This window comes from Solea solea, chromosome 6 (genome assembly GCF_958295425.1).
Source record: "Solea solea chromosome 6, fSolSol10.1, whole genome shotgun sequence".
In the NCBI taxonomy this organism is placed as follows: Eukaryota; Metazoa; Chordata; class Actinopteri; order Pleuronectiformes; family Soleidae; genus Solea; species Solea solea.
Window position 1 is genome coordinate 22,468,881 of NC_081139.1, and position 17,735 is coordinate 22,486,615.

General features: G+C 39.2%; 1 protein-coding gene across 1 annotated transcript; it reads right to left on the bottom strand.

Moving 5' to 3' along the window:
- Window positions 1–3,394: 3,394 nt before the first annotated feature.
- LOC131460630 (sodium- and chloride-dependent neutral and basic amino acid transporter B(0+)-like) lies at window positions 3,395–12,938 on the bottom strand. The gene is made up of 15 exons (XM_058631269.1): window positions 12,762–12,938; window positions 11,544–11,688; window positions 11,332–11,463; window positions 10,203–10,364; window positions 9,489–9,603; window positions 9,269–9,401; window positions 9,034–9,174; window positions 8,803–8,938; window positions 8,271–8,363; window positions 8,049–8,174; window positions 7,820–7,938; window positions 7,621–7,720; window positions 5,938–6,047; window positions 4,694–4,861; window positions 3,395–4,569 (listed from the first exon to the last, which is right to left on the bottom strand). The coding sequence occupies exons 1-15, from the start codon at window positions 12,816–12,818 to the stop codon at window positions 4,480–4,482; spliced, it is 1,827 nt and encodes a 608-aa protein (XP_058487252.1). The 5' UTR covers window positions 12,819–12,938; the 3' UTR covers window positions 3,395–4,479.
- Window positions 12,939–17,735: the final 4,797 nt, after the last annotated feature.

Here is a 17,735-nt window from a genome sequence, read left to right on the forward strand (position 1 = left end):
ATGCAACAGCAAGGAGAGGCACAAATGGAGGCTTGTTGTGCCTGAGGTACACACTCTCCTGCCTCTATGAGAAAGTTTAACGCAATCAAGAAAAATCACCTCTACTGCACAGAGTAACAGCTAATTACACCACTTAATCACATCCGTTCTTCTGGGAAAGATCTCAAAATAGAAATCGATATCTTGCAATTGCAGAGCTTCAATTGTATTATTTCATTTGAAGTGTAGACGGAGGCACTTTCACTGGTTGAGACAACACATGGACACGTTGAGTAATCCGGATTCATCATCGTGTCAACTGTGTGGTATGTGGATGGCAACAGGTCTGTGTTTGTCTGCTGTTTCCCTGTTCGTGGTTGCCATGGTGACGAAAGAGACAAGAGGGGAAAACGAGACATTGGGTTGAGGTTAAAGGAGTTCAGAATAAATCATCTTGTGTCACGGGTTCAGATCCGCTTGGAGATTTTGACAAATTTATGTAAAAAAACAAATGACATCACTGCAGAGAGAATTACACAAATCAAAGTCTGTGAGTTTTGTACAATCTCTACTTAGAAGAGCTGGACCTTATACAGCTCGTTACCACTCTCTGGTGGTGTGATTCAGTAATGCAACAAACACTCAGGTCTCTCTCATTAAGAGACGCCAACGTTCATGATGTCAGAGATTTTAAATATAAACAAGATCTAAATAAGAATATGAGGATCTAATGTAACCTTGACAGTGTTGTTTAAATGAAGTGCAATATGCTGAGCCTCCACACCTCCACACCATCACACCGTCACACCTCCACACCTCCTCCTCCTCCTCATGCTTCATGGTGAGAACCACACATGTACCACACCTTTTCTCCATCTCACAACAACATGGCAGGTAAAAAAAAAATCTCAAATCTGTACTCATTAGACCAAAGTAGACATTTCCTCTGGTCTAATGTGTAATGTAGAAGGATTAATAAATGATGCAGGAATCTTGAACAATGCTGTTCACTTGAGACAGGAACACAACACAGAACGTGACTTAGCGGTAGTGTCATACACACTTGTACACAATTTTAATCCTCTTTAATTTAGAGTGAATTATAGTTGTATGCTTCATTTTAGTCTAACCTTTCTTTCTTTTGATTATTCTGCACTGTGTTTTAATTGGGATTCCCAGTCTGGGACCTTTCTGTGTGGACTCAAAGGTCGGAACAAAGGTTGTGTGTGGTTGTGTGTGTGTGGGGGGGGTTTCTCCTGGGTTCTCTGGATCCTCCCACAGTCTAAAAACATGCACTGGACACTCTAAATTGAGCATGAGTGTGAGAGTGGATGGTTTTTTGTCTCTATGTGTGGCCCTGTGATGGACTGGCGACCTGTCCAGGGTGTACCCCGCCTATTGCCTTATGTTAGCTGAGATTGGCACCAGCGCCTGATAGGAAAGGAAATCATCTTTATTGTCATTATACAACCAAATGACATTTCGAGGTCAGATGAAGGGTTGAGGGACCAACCTGACCGAAAGTGTAACTGGAGAGCCCGGAGGAAACCCACGCAGACACGGGGAGAACATGCAAACTCCACACAGAAAGGTCCCAGACTGGGAATCAAACCCAGTGCCTTCTTGCTGTGAGTCAACAATGATAACCACTACTTACCACCGCGGCACCATGCCACCAGAAGATGAATTAATTAACGAATGAATGGATTAATGTAAAGCACATAGGGTTGCCCCTGTGTATGAAATGTGATGCCTTACTTTGCCTTCTACAGGTCTGCAACAACAGTGCCACCTAGTGGTAGAACACAGCATAGTGTTGTTTCTTTTGTCACCGTTGATGTTGAGTTGATGTTGCTTCTTGAACTCTGTGAAGCATTTGTGTTGGCTCTAATCTGAGATTCTGTTAATTTGCAGTTTGTTGAGCCTGCTAACTCTAATGAACTCCAAGTCTCGGTGTTTTCATCACAGCGTTTGATGGTTTCCACACAATCAAAGTTCTTTGTCTTTACTTACTTGAGTGGTTCTCGCCATAATCTGGAGAAGGACATTAGTTGTATATTCCCTCTATAGAAGTGTGTACCACCCGACCACCTCTGTATGACACAACTGATGGTAATTAAGAAGGCAAGAAGGTGTGCAAAGCTGCCATCAAAGCAAAAATGTGGCTACTGTGAAGAATCTCAAATATAAAACATAGTCTGGGTTTTTTTTAACTACATAATAATCCCATTCCAAATTTGATGACTTCAGTGTTAATGTACTTTGCAGAGAGTCATAAAAACAAACAAAAAGCACCATTTAATGAAAAGATGTGTCCAACAATGGTGAACAGCGTCGACCACACAAACTAAATGCATAAACCATTATGAAAGAGGCAGAGCAAGTGGAAGAGTGAAGGCACTTGTGTTACAAGTTTTCATCCTTTCTGGTATAACAAGGCCACCGTAGTTCGCTGACAGGCTTGGGAAAGGGAGAGGTTATTGTTGCGCTCTGCAGTGTCAACATTAGACACATGTACAAATGTGCTCTGTGTAAATATGTTCAGACATTTGTATATATATATGTGCTCTTTGTGCACTTTCTCTAGTTCATATTATGTGTTTAGTATGATCGGAATTTAAATCAAGATGCAATATTAGTCTATGGGATGAGAGGACAAATAATACACAGGTGACTCACTGTATCATGTGGCTGCGTGAATTTAAATAACATGGGAAAAAAAGCCAAGGGTATGTTGAATTACCACATGTACAAGAAAAGCAGGTCACAGAGATGGAGACATCCTTCAACTAAAGTTGAGTCGGTTTAGTTTTGTGTCTGAGTGAATGTTTCAGCCTTCAGCTGTTTGACTTTCACCTGAAGACACAGAAAACATTAACTTCCATGACACGTTTTGCGCAAGTGCACTCTGCATTACCATAATTATGCAACGGTTTGTGCCATTGGAAAAAATCCAACGGTTTCTGAAAGCTAATAAATGTGGTTATTAGGGTAATTTCACTTGTGCTGTTGCAGGAGGATGGAAAATCAGCGTCTTTATCAAGAGAGGAGAGTTGGAAAAACTGCCTGTATATAGTATCCATTTTTTTGGCCTGTTTTTGGACATTGAGACAAACACTCAAACAAATGTTATTTTAGGTTTTATACTGTTCAAATTTCAAATTTAACACGCACAATCTGGTGTCCGTGTACAACTACAGTCTTTTTCTATATAAAACCTTTTGTTTTTCTTCATTTTAAATTGTTAATACACTATTTTAACATGCAGTATATTGTAAATAACGCCAGATATTGAAAGTTATTCTGGAAAAATGGACAAAAGCACTTAACTCACAGGACATTTTCAGTCCAAATGGCCATGGACATCAAGTGTGACATTAGAAAATTGGGTGACAAATGGATGACAGCATTCAAGTCAGTTTAACATGAGAAGCATTTAAAAAATACATGTACAGTCTCTCAAGCAACAGTTTAAATGTTTAAATTCAAGACAAGTGAATCAAGGACATTGTGATGTCTTTTTCTTTCACCGATTTCTGACCATTTGATGAGGTCGATAAATATCATTCAAACCTCTACCAACATAGAATGGAGTGACCACAGCAGCACTTGGACCAGGTGAAACCAAAGGAAACTAACGTGTCCGTCAAGCTGATTTTTATAATCACAAGTCTGTCGTAGATTTAGAAGGAACAATGACGTTTGCCTGTGCTTTCACATACACAAGCACCATATCTTTGTGAACAAAGTGAATCAGGGAAAGCACAGGGAAAACAAATGTAACCTTTTTTTAGTAAGTGATTCTAAATCTCTGACATGATCAGAATCATACTGAACAATGACACGATATGAAATAGTGCTTATATTAAACTGTCCTGACTGGATCATGGCTTATGGCAGGGGTGTCAAACTCAAATAACCTGGAGGAAATGAGCATCTAGTCTGGTCAAGAGGCGGCTGGTCTATAGAAAAAGAGTGGAAAAACAAATAACTGTTATATAGTGAGTGGGCAGTACAAGCTTAAAATTCTAACACAATGTTCCATCCATCCATAATATAAAGATATTCATAGTGATATTGCACAGATTTCAAAGTAAAAGTGTTTATTTTTATATGGAACGAGGTATACTTCTGAATAAAAAACAAACAGACATCTATTAATATCAAAAACAACTGTTTTTTGACAATTAAAACACCAAACACGCTTTTATATGCCTCTCTCTGATGAACGTGTCGGGATTAAAGTTGACATGTCTCTCGACATGATATTCCAACTTTATTCTTGCGATGTGGAGTTTAATCTTGACATGTCGAGATTGTATTTGTCATGGCAAAAATGTTTTTGTAGGAAAAAGTTCTAAAAGGTCACCGGTACAAGACACTTGGTTCCACATCCCAAGGCTGCTACATGCCCCACTGACAGGAGAGTGCAGCATCGGGATAAGTATATCACGTATTAATACAGAACAGGTCAGTGTAGTAAACTCTGGGTTACAATTACTAATTAGTCATTGGTGAGTAGCGTTCTCCTCGGTGGATGTCCAGGAAAGGATGCCAATCCTCAGATGGGGAACACAATGACTTCAATCGCTGTGGAAAGTGTGATACAATTAGAAATGAGCTGTGTTTCCTCCAGCTTCTCCCAGGATAAGAGGTGGGAGGGGACTAAATGGCTGCTTGAAGTGCTCCGTGTTATACAAGATGACAAACACACCTCCCAGAGACTCCCCTCAGCTTTTATCAGCATATACACCATGCCAACAGGGATCCAGATAACAATGAAGGCAGCAGTGCACCAACCCAGAGTCAAGCCCCAGTCTGGGAAGAGGACTTCTCCATAGGAGGGGGGAACATAGCTCACAAGTGACCATATGAAGATCCCCTAGACAACAGAATAAATGGTGAAGATTACATGGTAATTGGTGGTACAGAACACTGGCAGTGGCATAAATAGTTAAAGAAAAAGTGATAAATGTGTAACAACAGTCAACAATTGGTGTATTATGAAGTTTAAGATTCATTCTCCCTTATGTTTTCTGTGTAATAACAATGAATAAAAGCTACAATTGCTCAACTACCTGTTTCTTCTTAGTTGTGTGGTAATATCACATCAAAACAATCAGGTAACATTATTTCATTTCTACCAATTCTGACTGATTCAAATTGATGATTTCTGAAGATTAGATCAAACTTTTGGTTTTAAAATCTATTTAAAATTGTACATAAACTCCACTTAAAAAAATCTAGGCTACATATCCTATGGTGTCTCCCGTATGCGATAATCAGTATATCCCGATGTAAACGGGATATACTGTAGGTCAGAGGTGTCAAACTGAACGTCCCATCACTTATAATCATTTTACTATGAAAACATGGCCCGCAACCTTACTTTAAACACAGCGTGGCTAAGGTGATAGAATATAGACAGAATAAAATACTGATTATCAATTACATATATAAGCTTTTTTATTTTAATTCACAGTTGTCCATGTTATGATTTGCTTGATTTTGGATTTATTTTGCATCATAAGTATGTTGTGATTGTGAGGTATACATCACTCCATATTAAAATAAGCACATTTACTTTGAAATTCTGTGAAATATCTTCATGAAAATCCTTATTGTGATGTCATGATGGAATATTGTGTAATAATTTTAAGCTCATATTGCCCACCCACTACTGAACACTACTTTTTTCCCCCTCTAGACTGGCCCCCTCTTGACCAGACTAGATGCACATCGGCCCCCAGGCGTAGTCAAATGTGTAATTCTTCAATATTGGAAATGTGAGAAACGTGCTAATAAAGAAAACATCTTCCTAAAAATCTTTTTGTTTCCGTTTGATGCACAATAATTGCAGCCCTCGTGTGTTTATCAAGGGTGAATTTCACATCAAAGTTTCACATGTCATCATTGTTTCATGTCACTGGTGTGAAGGGCGTCCTGATCGAACCTTACCAGAGTGATAGCGGGGGTGATGAAAAACCAACTAGCTCTCCCCCACCACCAGAAGACGGCGCTCTTCTTCCCAATCATCATCTCAATGTCTTTAATCAAACGGTTCACCCCTGTATTGCATGGGACGAAAAGTGCACATGTGCACAGCTTACAGTACGACAACAGAGACCTCAGTCAACTGCCAGCCACATTTTTTTTAGTGTTCACAAAATAAATGGACCGTTGTTACGAGTCTCAGCGTGTACGTTACACAGAGAAATGTGCCTGTGAATGACTGATGAGAATGCGCAGTTCACCTAGTGTCATGAAATCTCATAAAGAGATCAGAACCAACAATGAATTGTCCTCCTAACTGTACCACACTGGTCAGAGACAACATACTCAGTTTTGGAAAACAGGTTTTGCCTTAAATGCCAATTCATATGCATGATCCAGGTAAGACAATACATTAGAATTGAATAGAATCTGGAGTCAGGTGTGCATATCTGCACGCCAGCATCATTTAAATATGAAGGGATAATGTGGGCATGTGACACGTTTTTTTGGATTTTTTGCATTGCAGTTAATTACTAGCAGGGCTGGCAATTATGGCCTTCATGGGGCCAAAGCAAAAATGTATTTTGGGTCCGCTTATCAACACCAATAATAAATAAATATATGACATGATGCTTCTGGCAGAATTCTGCACAGTTGTTTTTGTGTTGCTTGCATCATCCTAATGTCAGCCTGCCATGTATATGGCATACCCATATATTGGTAAATAATCGTACATGTCTTCAAATGGTGCGTAAATGTCAGTCACCTGTGGAACTGACAGGCCTGTAAAAACACCATCCAATCATAATGAACAATGGATTGGATCGTGGTGCATCACTCAAACTGTCATCAGCCCTCCTTTCCCCCCCAAGTGTGTACCTCTCTTCATGCGCTAATCGTGCATGCTCAGATCCTTCAACGTTTTACAACATGACAAAGACAACGTCAGAGCTTATGCTAGCATGCTAAAAATCCAACGAGACACGAGACAGTTGCAGCAACGTTGCGACAGAAAAGGTGCCAACAACAGGTGTTTGTGGCAGTTTTTGGGGAAAGCTACTTCCAAGAAAAAGACTAATGCAGAGCGATCCAAGACCAGAGTGAACATCGGTGCTGCGTGAACAGTGGCGACACCTGAAAGCCCAGAAAGAGCTGCAAAGTGATGACATGGTGGCGCTGATTCTACTGGACAGCTTTGTAATTTTTTGAGAGTGTTTGTTGTTTTTCGGTTGTCATTTGAACAGTATCGGAAAAAGTACCAAAAAAAGTACCACGTGAATCCGTGTGAAACCAACACTCTTCGTGAATAACCATTACGCGTTCCTGTGCTCTAGAGGCGTAGTTTCGGAGGGAAGTCAGAAGGAAGGGGCGTGGACTTTTGAATTCAAAATGTAGCCTGCTCCAACAGTTTTTTCCAGGATCTCCCACTAACCCTCCCTTTAAAGTCTGATAAATAATTAAATTATATATTATAATTATAGATGTAAAAAATAATAATATATATTATAATTATAGATGTAAAAAAGAATTAAAAAATAGCTGGAACTGTAACAAGAACTTTATCTATCACTAGTGAAAATGCAGAATAACCATGCTGTACCGAGGCGAGGTGAGTCGAGTGGAAACACGCATACACATTATACTCACCGTATATGTAGCAGAATCCAATGATCTCAAAGATAGCCACAACTAGCATCACCCACGTGGCAGCAAACTGGTCAATGAGAATCACCCAATATATTCCTGCCTACATTACATGGAAGAGAGAAGAAGAGAAGAGAGAATGTGAGCAGGTAAATAATATCAGACAACAGTCATGTAGTCACTCCTAGAAGATCCACGTTACCCTTGTCACACATGGCAGACCCAAGAGGAAGATGATGGCACACGTGCACAGTGACACATAGCCACGTTTGTGACTCAGCTGTTTAGGGAAGGCATCACATAAGGTGGTACTGATCACCTCTAACAGTAAGAGAAGAACATTAATGAACAACGGTAAGAGTAAACGTTTGTTTCTTAGAGATAACTTGTATAGGTTGTATAATGTGGCAGCTGATAGAAGACAGACTCACCTATTGGTGTGAACAAAGAGTCCAGGCCAACTATGAAAAGCATTAAAAAGAACAAGATGGACCACAGAGGAGAGAGGGGAAGATTCGACAGAGCATCTGGATATGCAATAAAAGCCAGGCCAAACCCTGCAGGGAGACATACAAAACATCAGAGAACATGCAACACATGTTTTTTTAAATGATATATGTTATATTGTATATGTTTTATAACAGGTATCCAACCTTCAGTCACTACTTCTTCAACAGGCTTTCCATAGATGTGAGACATGTGACCCAAAATTGAAAAAATGGCAAAGCCTGCAAACACACTAGTTCCTAGGAGAATTAGAAAACAGTTCCAATATTATATATATAAAAACAGTATTGAATTATACAGTGATAAGTTTAATATTGTAATATTGTTAATATTGTATTGTTGACAAAACTCACGTATCTATACTTTATTTATACTTCTAGCAACTTTTACTTATTATTTTTTATTATATTTTATAAATTACTTATACATTTCCTATATATAAATTGTGCAATTTTACTCCACTACATTTCCTCTAACTATCTTTGTTACTCGTTTCTACCAAATAAAATCAGAAGAAGAGTTGCTATTATAGTCTGTATTTATATAGAGCTTTTCTAGGCTTCATTCACACACGCATCATTCATACTCATTCAAACGCTGCAACATGGAGTGTCTTGCAATTTAATTAACTTTAATTTAACTTATTAACCTGATTTAAAATAACTTGTCTTTTCCTACCATGGTTAAGAAGGCATATGATAACTGAGTCCATGAACATGTTGTTGTTGAAGTTGCTATAGGAAGCAAGAGTTGTGACTCCACCCATAGCAATGGTCAAGGAATAAAAAGTCTGAGTTGTTGCGTCTTTCCACACCTAAGACACAACAACATTTGAACAACAATCATTTCTGCCACAAATGTATGACTTTGTTGTTTTACTGTTGTACAATGTGGTTCTCATGTTCTTACCTGTGCTTCAGTCAGTTTAGTGAAATTAGACTTTGAACCTATGTAGAAATCTAGCCCATCTTTAGCGCCCTCTAGTGTCAAGCCTCTGATCAGCAGAATGAAAATGATCACATAAGGTAATGTGGTGGTGAAATACACAACCTGCCCGACACAAAGGGTTGAATGTTACACGGGAGATGTACATTTGCTGGCTCAAGCATATTTATTGTGTCACCGCAGCGTGACGATAACTCACTTTTCCTGATGACTTAATGCCTCTGAAGAGCACTGCAGCGACAATCATGGAGCTCAGCAGCAGACACAGAGCCAGGTGCCAGACTATAGGTCCTGTTTCATCCAGACCACTGGATCTCTGTAGAGCTACACGACTGTGGGGGTGGGAGAAAAATTATTGTATTGACATCAAAACATAACAAGGGGGTGTATTTGTGCATGTTTAAGTGTGAGATTCTTACTCCCAGTACTGTTCACTTGGACTCTCCACTGAAACTGTGACTTTGTCTGATGAAGGGCACGTGATGTTTTCCTGTGTCCAGTTGGTCACTAAAACTCCACTTACATTACAGGCCACTAAATAAGAAAACAGAAACCAAGAATTGGCTTTCTTCAAATAGCAACTTGATAAGAGGCAGCCCAAGTTTGTGAAAATGAATACTAAAACAACAACAACAGTGGCACTGGTTTGGTGTAATTAACACAACTATAATGAATGCAGTTTATAGTGTGACATTTGTATCAAAAATAGTCGAGCACCGGCTACTCTGAGGTTGTGGGAGGGAGCCCTTAAATCAAATGGCGCTTTCTCATTATACAGTTGGAGCCCTACTCGGCTCTAGAAATTTCCTTGCTACATATTGGAGACAAAATATTCTTTGACCAATCAGTGGGCGGCAGTCTGTTGACGTCACATTTGATTATAGGAGCCGTGCTAGAACTGTATCATAGAAAAGTGCCACAATTCATCTTAGGGCCCCATGACGGCTTGGGCCTATTGGAACCATTGCATTGTGCAGCCATTTGGTGTTTGATATTGATTTGAGATTGCAAAACACACTTTGTGACCATGAATATATTGGAAGATTCTTGTACATCAAACAAAACAGCATCCACCAAACATCCACCAAATTTGACTGACAGCTTTGTATAAGAATACGAGAAAGGTACAGTACCTAAAGGTGTGCTGCTGCAGTAACTGTCCGCCCAGCTGAAGCAGCTGGACCATGGCAAAGGAGATTGGAAGGAGGCAAACATGTAGTACAAGGCGTAGGCGACGATGACACCATAGTAAATTGTAAACAATATGTTGGCTACAGCCATGGAGACCCCTATACCTGGAGAAGTGAACAGATTGCATGATGAAACATGTTCTAATTTTTTTTTTTATCAAATATTTGACCCCTTAAAATGCACTGAGCACACAATCGCTTTCTCTTCAACTTTCTGGTGGCAAGAGGAACACACAGAATATCTATTTTAAAAGTGGTAAATGGACTGTTTTATATATTGCTTTAGTCTTTACAAGCACTCAAAGATGCTTTACACTACAGTTTTGCCATTCACCTATTCACTATTCACCCATTCACCTATTCACCTATTCACCTATTCACCTATTCACCTATTCACTATTCACCCATTCACTCAGATATTCATACAGCAACACATGTTCTACCATACATTTTCCATTCCATTTCCATTCACACTCTACTGTCAGGAGCAATGTGGGGCAACGTGTTTTGCCAAGGATCACAGTGGCATGTAGACTAGCAGAGCTGGGAATTGAACCCACTTGGGAAAGTCTACTCAAAGGTCCTGGAAGAGAAACTCCAACTGTTTGTTGAACTGTCTATTCCAAAGTTCTTTATCCTTGTCATGGAGGCCATGGGCTTATGATTGAGTCTTCATCTGTTTAGGAGAACTAATGTATGACTTTACATGAAGTTGGGTGGGAGTTTTTGCAGGAGAATAAGATTGGCCTTTGCTATGGGTTGGCCTGTCTTAAAGTGATCCATCCATTGTCTATCGCTTTATCCTCACTGTTGTTAAAACTCACCACTGATGCTCCCCCCCCCTTCCTTCCTCTCTCCTGGCCGTGTGCATTTGTTTTCATCAGAACCGGCAAACACAAGCTGTGGAGCCATTTTCATGCCGGTCGGCTTCCATTTTGCAAGTTTCTATGTGTTTTCAATACTTGCCAATTCTCTGCTTATTTGCCAGCTTCATGAGGAAGTGAATATCAACCACATGTAATATCTTGATCTTCACTATTGTTGCATTTAGAGTTATAGATTTCAGCCTCACCCTTGAATATTGGCACAGCTCTCCAAATGTTGACTGGGCCTTGGCTGCAGAACTGACCAACAGCGCTTTCCAGGAAGAAAAGTGGAATTCCACACAGAGCCAACATTAGGAAATACGGAATGAGGAAGGCACCTGCTCACAGGGATAAAATAAGCTTGTCATAATACTTGGCCTCCGACAACATTAGCTACTGACTGACTCCCAACACTTACCCCCTCCATTCTTATAGGCCATATATGGAAATCTCCAGATATTTCCAAGGCCAATTGCAAAGCCGACCAAAGATAACATGTGTTCGGTCTTGTTGGTCCAGTTCCCACGGGCATGATTCTCATCTCCATCATTAATGTGTGACTCCTGCTCAGAACAGAATTGTACAAGTTTGAAGATACTGGGTATGCACCAAATGCAAGATGGTGCTAAACATCATACAACTGCTAGTTCAAGATGAGATGGAGTCAGACACGTTGTTGGTGTATTGATATTTTTGTGGTGGTGGAACATGATAGAGCTTTTAGCCAATAACGGCGTGGTCCAAAGTGAGTATTATGTCCCAATTTCATTGAATAACTTTAAAACATTATTAAAGGCAGAGTAGGTGATCTCTGTTTAAATATTTCCTAAATGTTTGTCAAATTCTTTTGGAAATCTTAATTCATCTTGTTAAAAATAAAACCAACATACAACAAAAACAATTTCTTTGCGATTTAATGACTGGATTGTTTGTCAGTCTCTTTGCCTACCTGTGTTCACACACTTTCATCATGTGATAACAGTGTCCTGACCTGCCAAAATATGACCAACTCTACGTGCATGATCAGATTACATTATATGCCTTGTGCACATGCTATATTACTAATAAAGTTCCCTTAAAGTTTTGTTGGTGAGAATATGCAGCCTGCTTTACATTGCCTTAAGATAGGAATATGACAACAATGTGCCAAACCACAGTGTCTGTGATATCGAATTTACGACTACATATCATCTGTTTCTCCAGATTTTATACTCTATATACTCACAGGGAAAAACATTTTTTATTAAGTATTAATACGAAAAGCATTAACTGACAAACAGAAGAAAATCTGACCCATTTTATTACTTAACTTTTGTCGGTAAGTTTCGAGTATTTTCATTATGTATGACTTTCCTTAGTTTACCTTAGTACCTCATGAAAAACATTTATGATATTCTGTCTCTCAGTGGCCATATAATCCAATGTTGGTTGTGTACAATGTTATCAGTTGAACTTTTTGCTACAAATGTAAATGTCTGTAAAACAAATAATACATATACAATAATAATACAAGTATATATTTCAGTGTTAAATACGAAGAATTTCACACTTAAAATACAGTAAACAAATATTATCAGCAGTATACACTGCAGTGCAGGCTGCTGTTAATTACGGCGGTACCTTTCTATAATCCTACCTGAGCAGAAAGAATAGCGGGGTCCTTGGACGCATTGGAAGACATAGTTTTCTCCATGTCTTTTAATCTTCAAATGTCATGAGAAAGAATATAAAAATTGTCCTAAAATGGTGTCACCTCACAGACACATGAGAGAGATGCTTTGCTCTTATCTGTAATCTGCCTCTGCTCTCATGCTTTTTCTTACTGGTGGAAAATAACGAACAGCCCTCAGTGACAATTTAAACGGCTCATTGTTTACTGAAACTTGAATGATCTAGTGGCTTGTTTGTACTGGATCTGCCTGCAGGCTAACCCCAGAGGCAAACACCTTATCTGGATGAGGATATGTCATCTGTTAAGATACTGATAGATAGGACTTAAATGTCGGGTGTGTATGAAAAAGTGATTTGGAAGTACTACCAATTATTATTATTATTGTTGATTTAATATACAGTAATTTTCACAGAAATTAAATTCACAAATCACACGCCAGCATCCACCTGCAGGCTCCATGGTTTAAGTAGTTTGCTCATCACTCATTAACCATTATAATCTGATGCAATAAACATTCCAACAATCAAAATGTGAGTTGTGTGATCCACAAATGCAAGGAACGTCTGTTTGTCTGTCAAGCACATATCTGTTGAATGCTTCAAACTCGGCAGGTGACTTACTAAGGGCACCAGTGTGCACAGTGCCGACTTTGCCACTGTTTGGATAGGGAATACAAGAGATGTATCGCTAAAAGTGCCGCTTCTGTCCCTTCAATATGTAACTGGTTCAAACCAGGCACATATTGAACAGGTACTGCACTCGTAGGATAGAAAAGGGGAAACCCAGGTAAAACCAAGTAAGATAAAACACAATACAGAGACACACCAAAGCACTTTAGGTAATAAAAGACCTGTTTAAACAGGTGGGTATTTAATTGTTTTATTAAAAACAGAGAGAGATGCTGACATACATAGATTTGGAGCCACCAAAAGCACAATCACCCTTAGATTTAAGATTTAACCGTGGGACTTGAAGTAGGCACTGGTCAGTTGATTTTAAATTCTTGCTGACCATGAATGTACGTAACAGTTCACTGATATGTAAGGGTTTCTGGTTATGACAAGATTGATGATGATGGGTGGTAATGAGTCTATTGGTAGCCTGTGCAGTGAATACAGGATGATTCAAAGTCCTGTGGCAGCATTTTGGAGGTGAAAATGGGGGTTACAACAGTACAGGCAGGATGATATGAAAGCATGGATTATCATCTCTTATTCAAAGTGAGATACCAAAATTCTGAGTTTGAAATGTTACCTGTTTGATAGGAACTGGTATGAGTGAGAGACTTAGTGTAAGGGTCAAATTGTCTATTGTTTGCTCTCTTGAGACTCTTGTTGGTTTGGGGCAAACGTATGAGGAAAGCAAACTGAATCGTCCATTCATTCATTCATTCATTATCTACTGCTTTATCCTCCACGTGAGGGTTGAACATGCAAACACCACACAGAAAGGCCTTGACTGGCATGTGAAGCAGCAACCTTTTTCCTGCAAAGCAACAGTGTTAGCCACTACTCCACAAAATGTACAGGTCTGTTTGGTTGTGGCAAATGTCGAAAGGAAACCGTTGCACTGAGCAACCATTTGAGTTGTACGTTTAAAATTGGCCTTGTCTTCTTCCAGTGTTGTGCTAACTGATGATGATTAGCCCAGCTAATCAAACACACGTTCTTACTGCAGAATAAAGTGACCTCTCACATGTACTGCATAGGTGCAGTGAGTCTTTACATGAATATATATTCATATAAGAATGTACAGTTTTTCTTATAATTAAATTAATTATTTAACTAAAGAGAAGCAGGAAAAAAAGATTGTAGAATCTCAGAGGAGAGTAATAGAGATTTTGGTAAAATGACAAGAAACTGTATTTGTCATGAAAAGAGAAACAAATATTTTGGCTGAAAAAGTGAATAAATAATGGATGATTGACAAAGCACGAACCATTACCAACATTTCTCAAGCCTCTCTTATTATAAGTATCATACAGTACATTGAATTAAAAGTGCAAAATGGCTTCCACTCTTTAAAACACAAACCTTCTTCTGAATTATGGACATAGTTAAAAATCATCAATCCTTGTGAAACAAGTTACTAAGCACATGTATGTATATTTACATTTCATTATTATTTATTTGGAATTGTTTTTTGCTTGCTGCAGTCTCTTTTTGAGAAACAGGTTTATCAGTTATCAGGTTAGGTCACCAGACAGCAGAATAAATAGGGAACATACTGTAGAATCCAGGTTTACATGTTGGTCCATAAAAATCACGACAGCCTTCAATAGTTATTTTTCAATTCACATTCAATATCACCACACTTGGTGCTTCACTTTGAATATAAAAGTGCAAATTAATACTAGGCCATTTTTGTGATTTTGCTGCCCTTTTTTGAGAGGATCTGCGTTGGAGCTTTAGTGAAGTAAATAAAATGAATATAGAATTCTTCACTAAAATCAGCACAAGCAGCTGAAGCATAATGGGGTGAAGACACAGATCACAAATGAATGAGGTGCAATGCACATAAAAATAATAAAAATGTTTGATTCTTTTAATAAGAAAGTTAGATTAAAAGGCAATTAAATAGGGAATCTAGCGATAAGCTTTTTAAAACAGGATAGTGGAACTGTGGTTTTTTTTTCGATTTGCTATTTACTTCACAAAAGATACACCAGAAAACCAGGTTCTTGTATCTTTTTTAAAACCCAAATGAACTGAAGATTTACCATCAAAACAAATGAATACAATCATACAAAAGGCGAGTTGTGAGTGATATAGACAAACTATATCCAGTTATGTCATTTTCTATGATACCTGATATTTTCTATGATAACTGTTTTTGTTGCGGTAATGGCTGTGTGGTGTTCTCAACAGGTGTGGAAAGGGTATGGGCGAGTGTTAAGTCACCAACTTTCATTTCCATTTGATTCAGTTCTTCAAATTAAAGATTTTCAGCTGGGATCTACAGTTGATGATCAGATTTTTGACGTATTGCATAATTTAATTTAATATTGATTTACTGGGGTAAGGGACAGAACTTTCATTCTCAGGCTTGAACTAGAAAAATGCATAATATAAAATACATTTTTTAAACTAAAAAAAAACTAAAACATTAGGTAATGATTACATGCTGTAAATGGTGTATGTGGTGCCTTATACCTTAAATGAAGTAAAATTCTGTGTTAACTTTAGAGTTGAGGAAATCAACCTTTAGTCCTGTAGGAATAAAAAATAAAAACCCAGCTAACACTAGAAATAGAGTCAGACACAGGTACACAGACTAACGTGTGAATGAGAAGTTACATGGCCATCGTGCATACTTGCAGGTAAATACAGTATGATGTGTCTGTGTGCCACAAACTTTTAGTGCCATGTTTTGTTTTGTTTAGGCAAACTCTTGATGTCTTGTGACAAGTGTCTGTCTGTTTGTCTGGAATCCTCCCCCATCATACATACTATAGGAGCCGAATGTGTGTTATGAGGTTTGGTGTAATTCACTCAACGTGTGTGTGGGGTCGCTGTGCTCTCAGAGGGGGGAGCTCAGGTGTATATAGGTGGCATTATCACTGTCATTGTCAGGTTTGTGAACCGGAAGGGCAAACGGTTTTCGACCGCTGTACCGCGGAGGCGCTACTCGTGAATGGTTTTGGATTGTTTGATGGAATTTCATTATGCAAAGAAAACGCACAGCAATAAAACCAATATATTGCAACGAAACGAACAGCGTGGACATTCAATCAGAGTTCAAAAGAGCGATCGCCAAGGCAAAGCGCGTCAACCAGGTCATCCGGAGTCAGAAACCTCAGTAGCGGAAGTTTGAGGCTGAGCTGCTATAATATTAGTCGAAAACCTGCACCAGTTGGAACTTTTTGGGACACTTAAGGCACGTTTGGTACGGAACGAAGAGAACGCCGGAGGTCCAGATCCCGTGAACGCCGTCATCGCACCCGCTCACGAGAGCGCAAGACGGGGGGAGCTGCTGGAAGCGGTTTGGAATTTGAGGGAATTTGGAGAGCGTCTGGACGTGGATATCGAGACGCAAGACGGGTGGTGCTGGAGCTGAACCTGGCTGTGGAGCATCGGATCATCGGACCATTGGAGCATCGGATCATCGGACCATCAGACCATGGAACTACCGCATGGCGCCCAACGCACGGAGGTATGTGTAGCGCTACACCGGTAAATGGCCATTCAAATTGTGTGCACACATCGCCGGGCATAAACCCAATGCATTGGTCGCCGAAGCGAGGGGGACAATAAACTTTGCGTCGCATCCGTTGATTGCTGCTGGCTGTTTATGAACTGACTATTCATCATGAGAAGAAGCAGCGCTATGTCGGACACAATTAAAGCTGCTGGGACTAATGTGCAAAATGTTATTACATCTAGTAGTGTGGCTGGCGGTATTGAAACGCAAACTCAAAAATGTGTGGTTAAACTCACTGCAAAGGCCCTTGCTAATGAATTAGACAAGTTGCAGTCTGGCAGAAAAGCTAAGTTAAATCAAACAGCCATCATAAGAAAATCAATACAAGATTTAATGCTAAAGCATGATAAAACAAAGGTACAGGATGCTCTTGATGAATTGTTGGAAGTCTGTTATGAAGCAAAATATATGCATAATAATTTGTTGGATTCTTTGCCATGTGAGGAAAAGGAAAAACATGAAATATGGTCCAAGGCAAAAATGTTGCCTATTAATGAGTGTATTGCTAACACAAAAATGTGGGTATCAAATGATGACAGTGTTGCAAACGAAAATGGTAATGTTGTGGATGAAGTTAATCCTAATGACAGTGTTTCAAATATTAGTAAACACTCGAGCTATAGGGCCGTAGTAGTGCAAGATCAAGTACTGTATCCTCTGCAGCCATAAAGGTTGAAGCTGAAAGGGCAGCGCTTGTTGCTCTGGCTGCAGCTTTAAAAGAAAAGCATGACTTGGAGG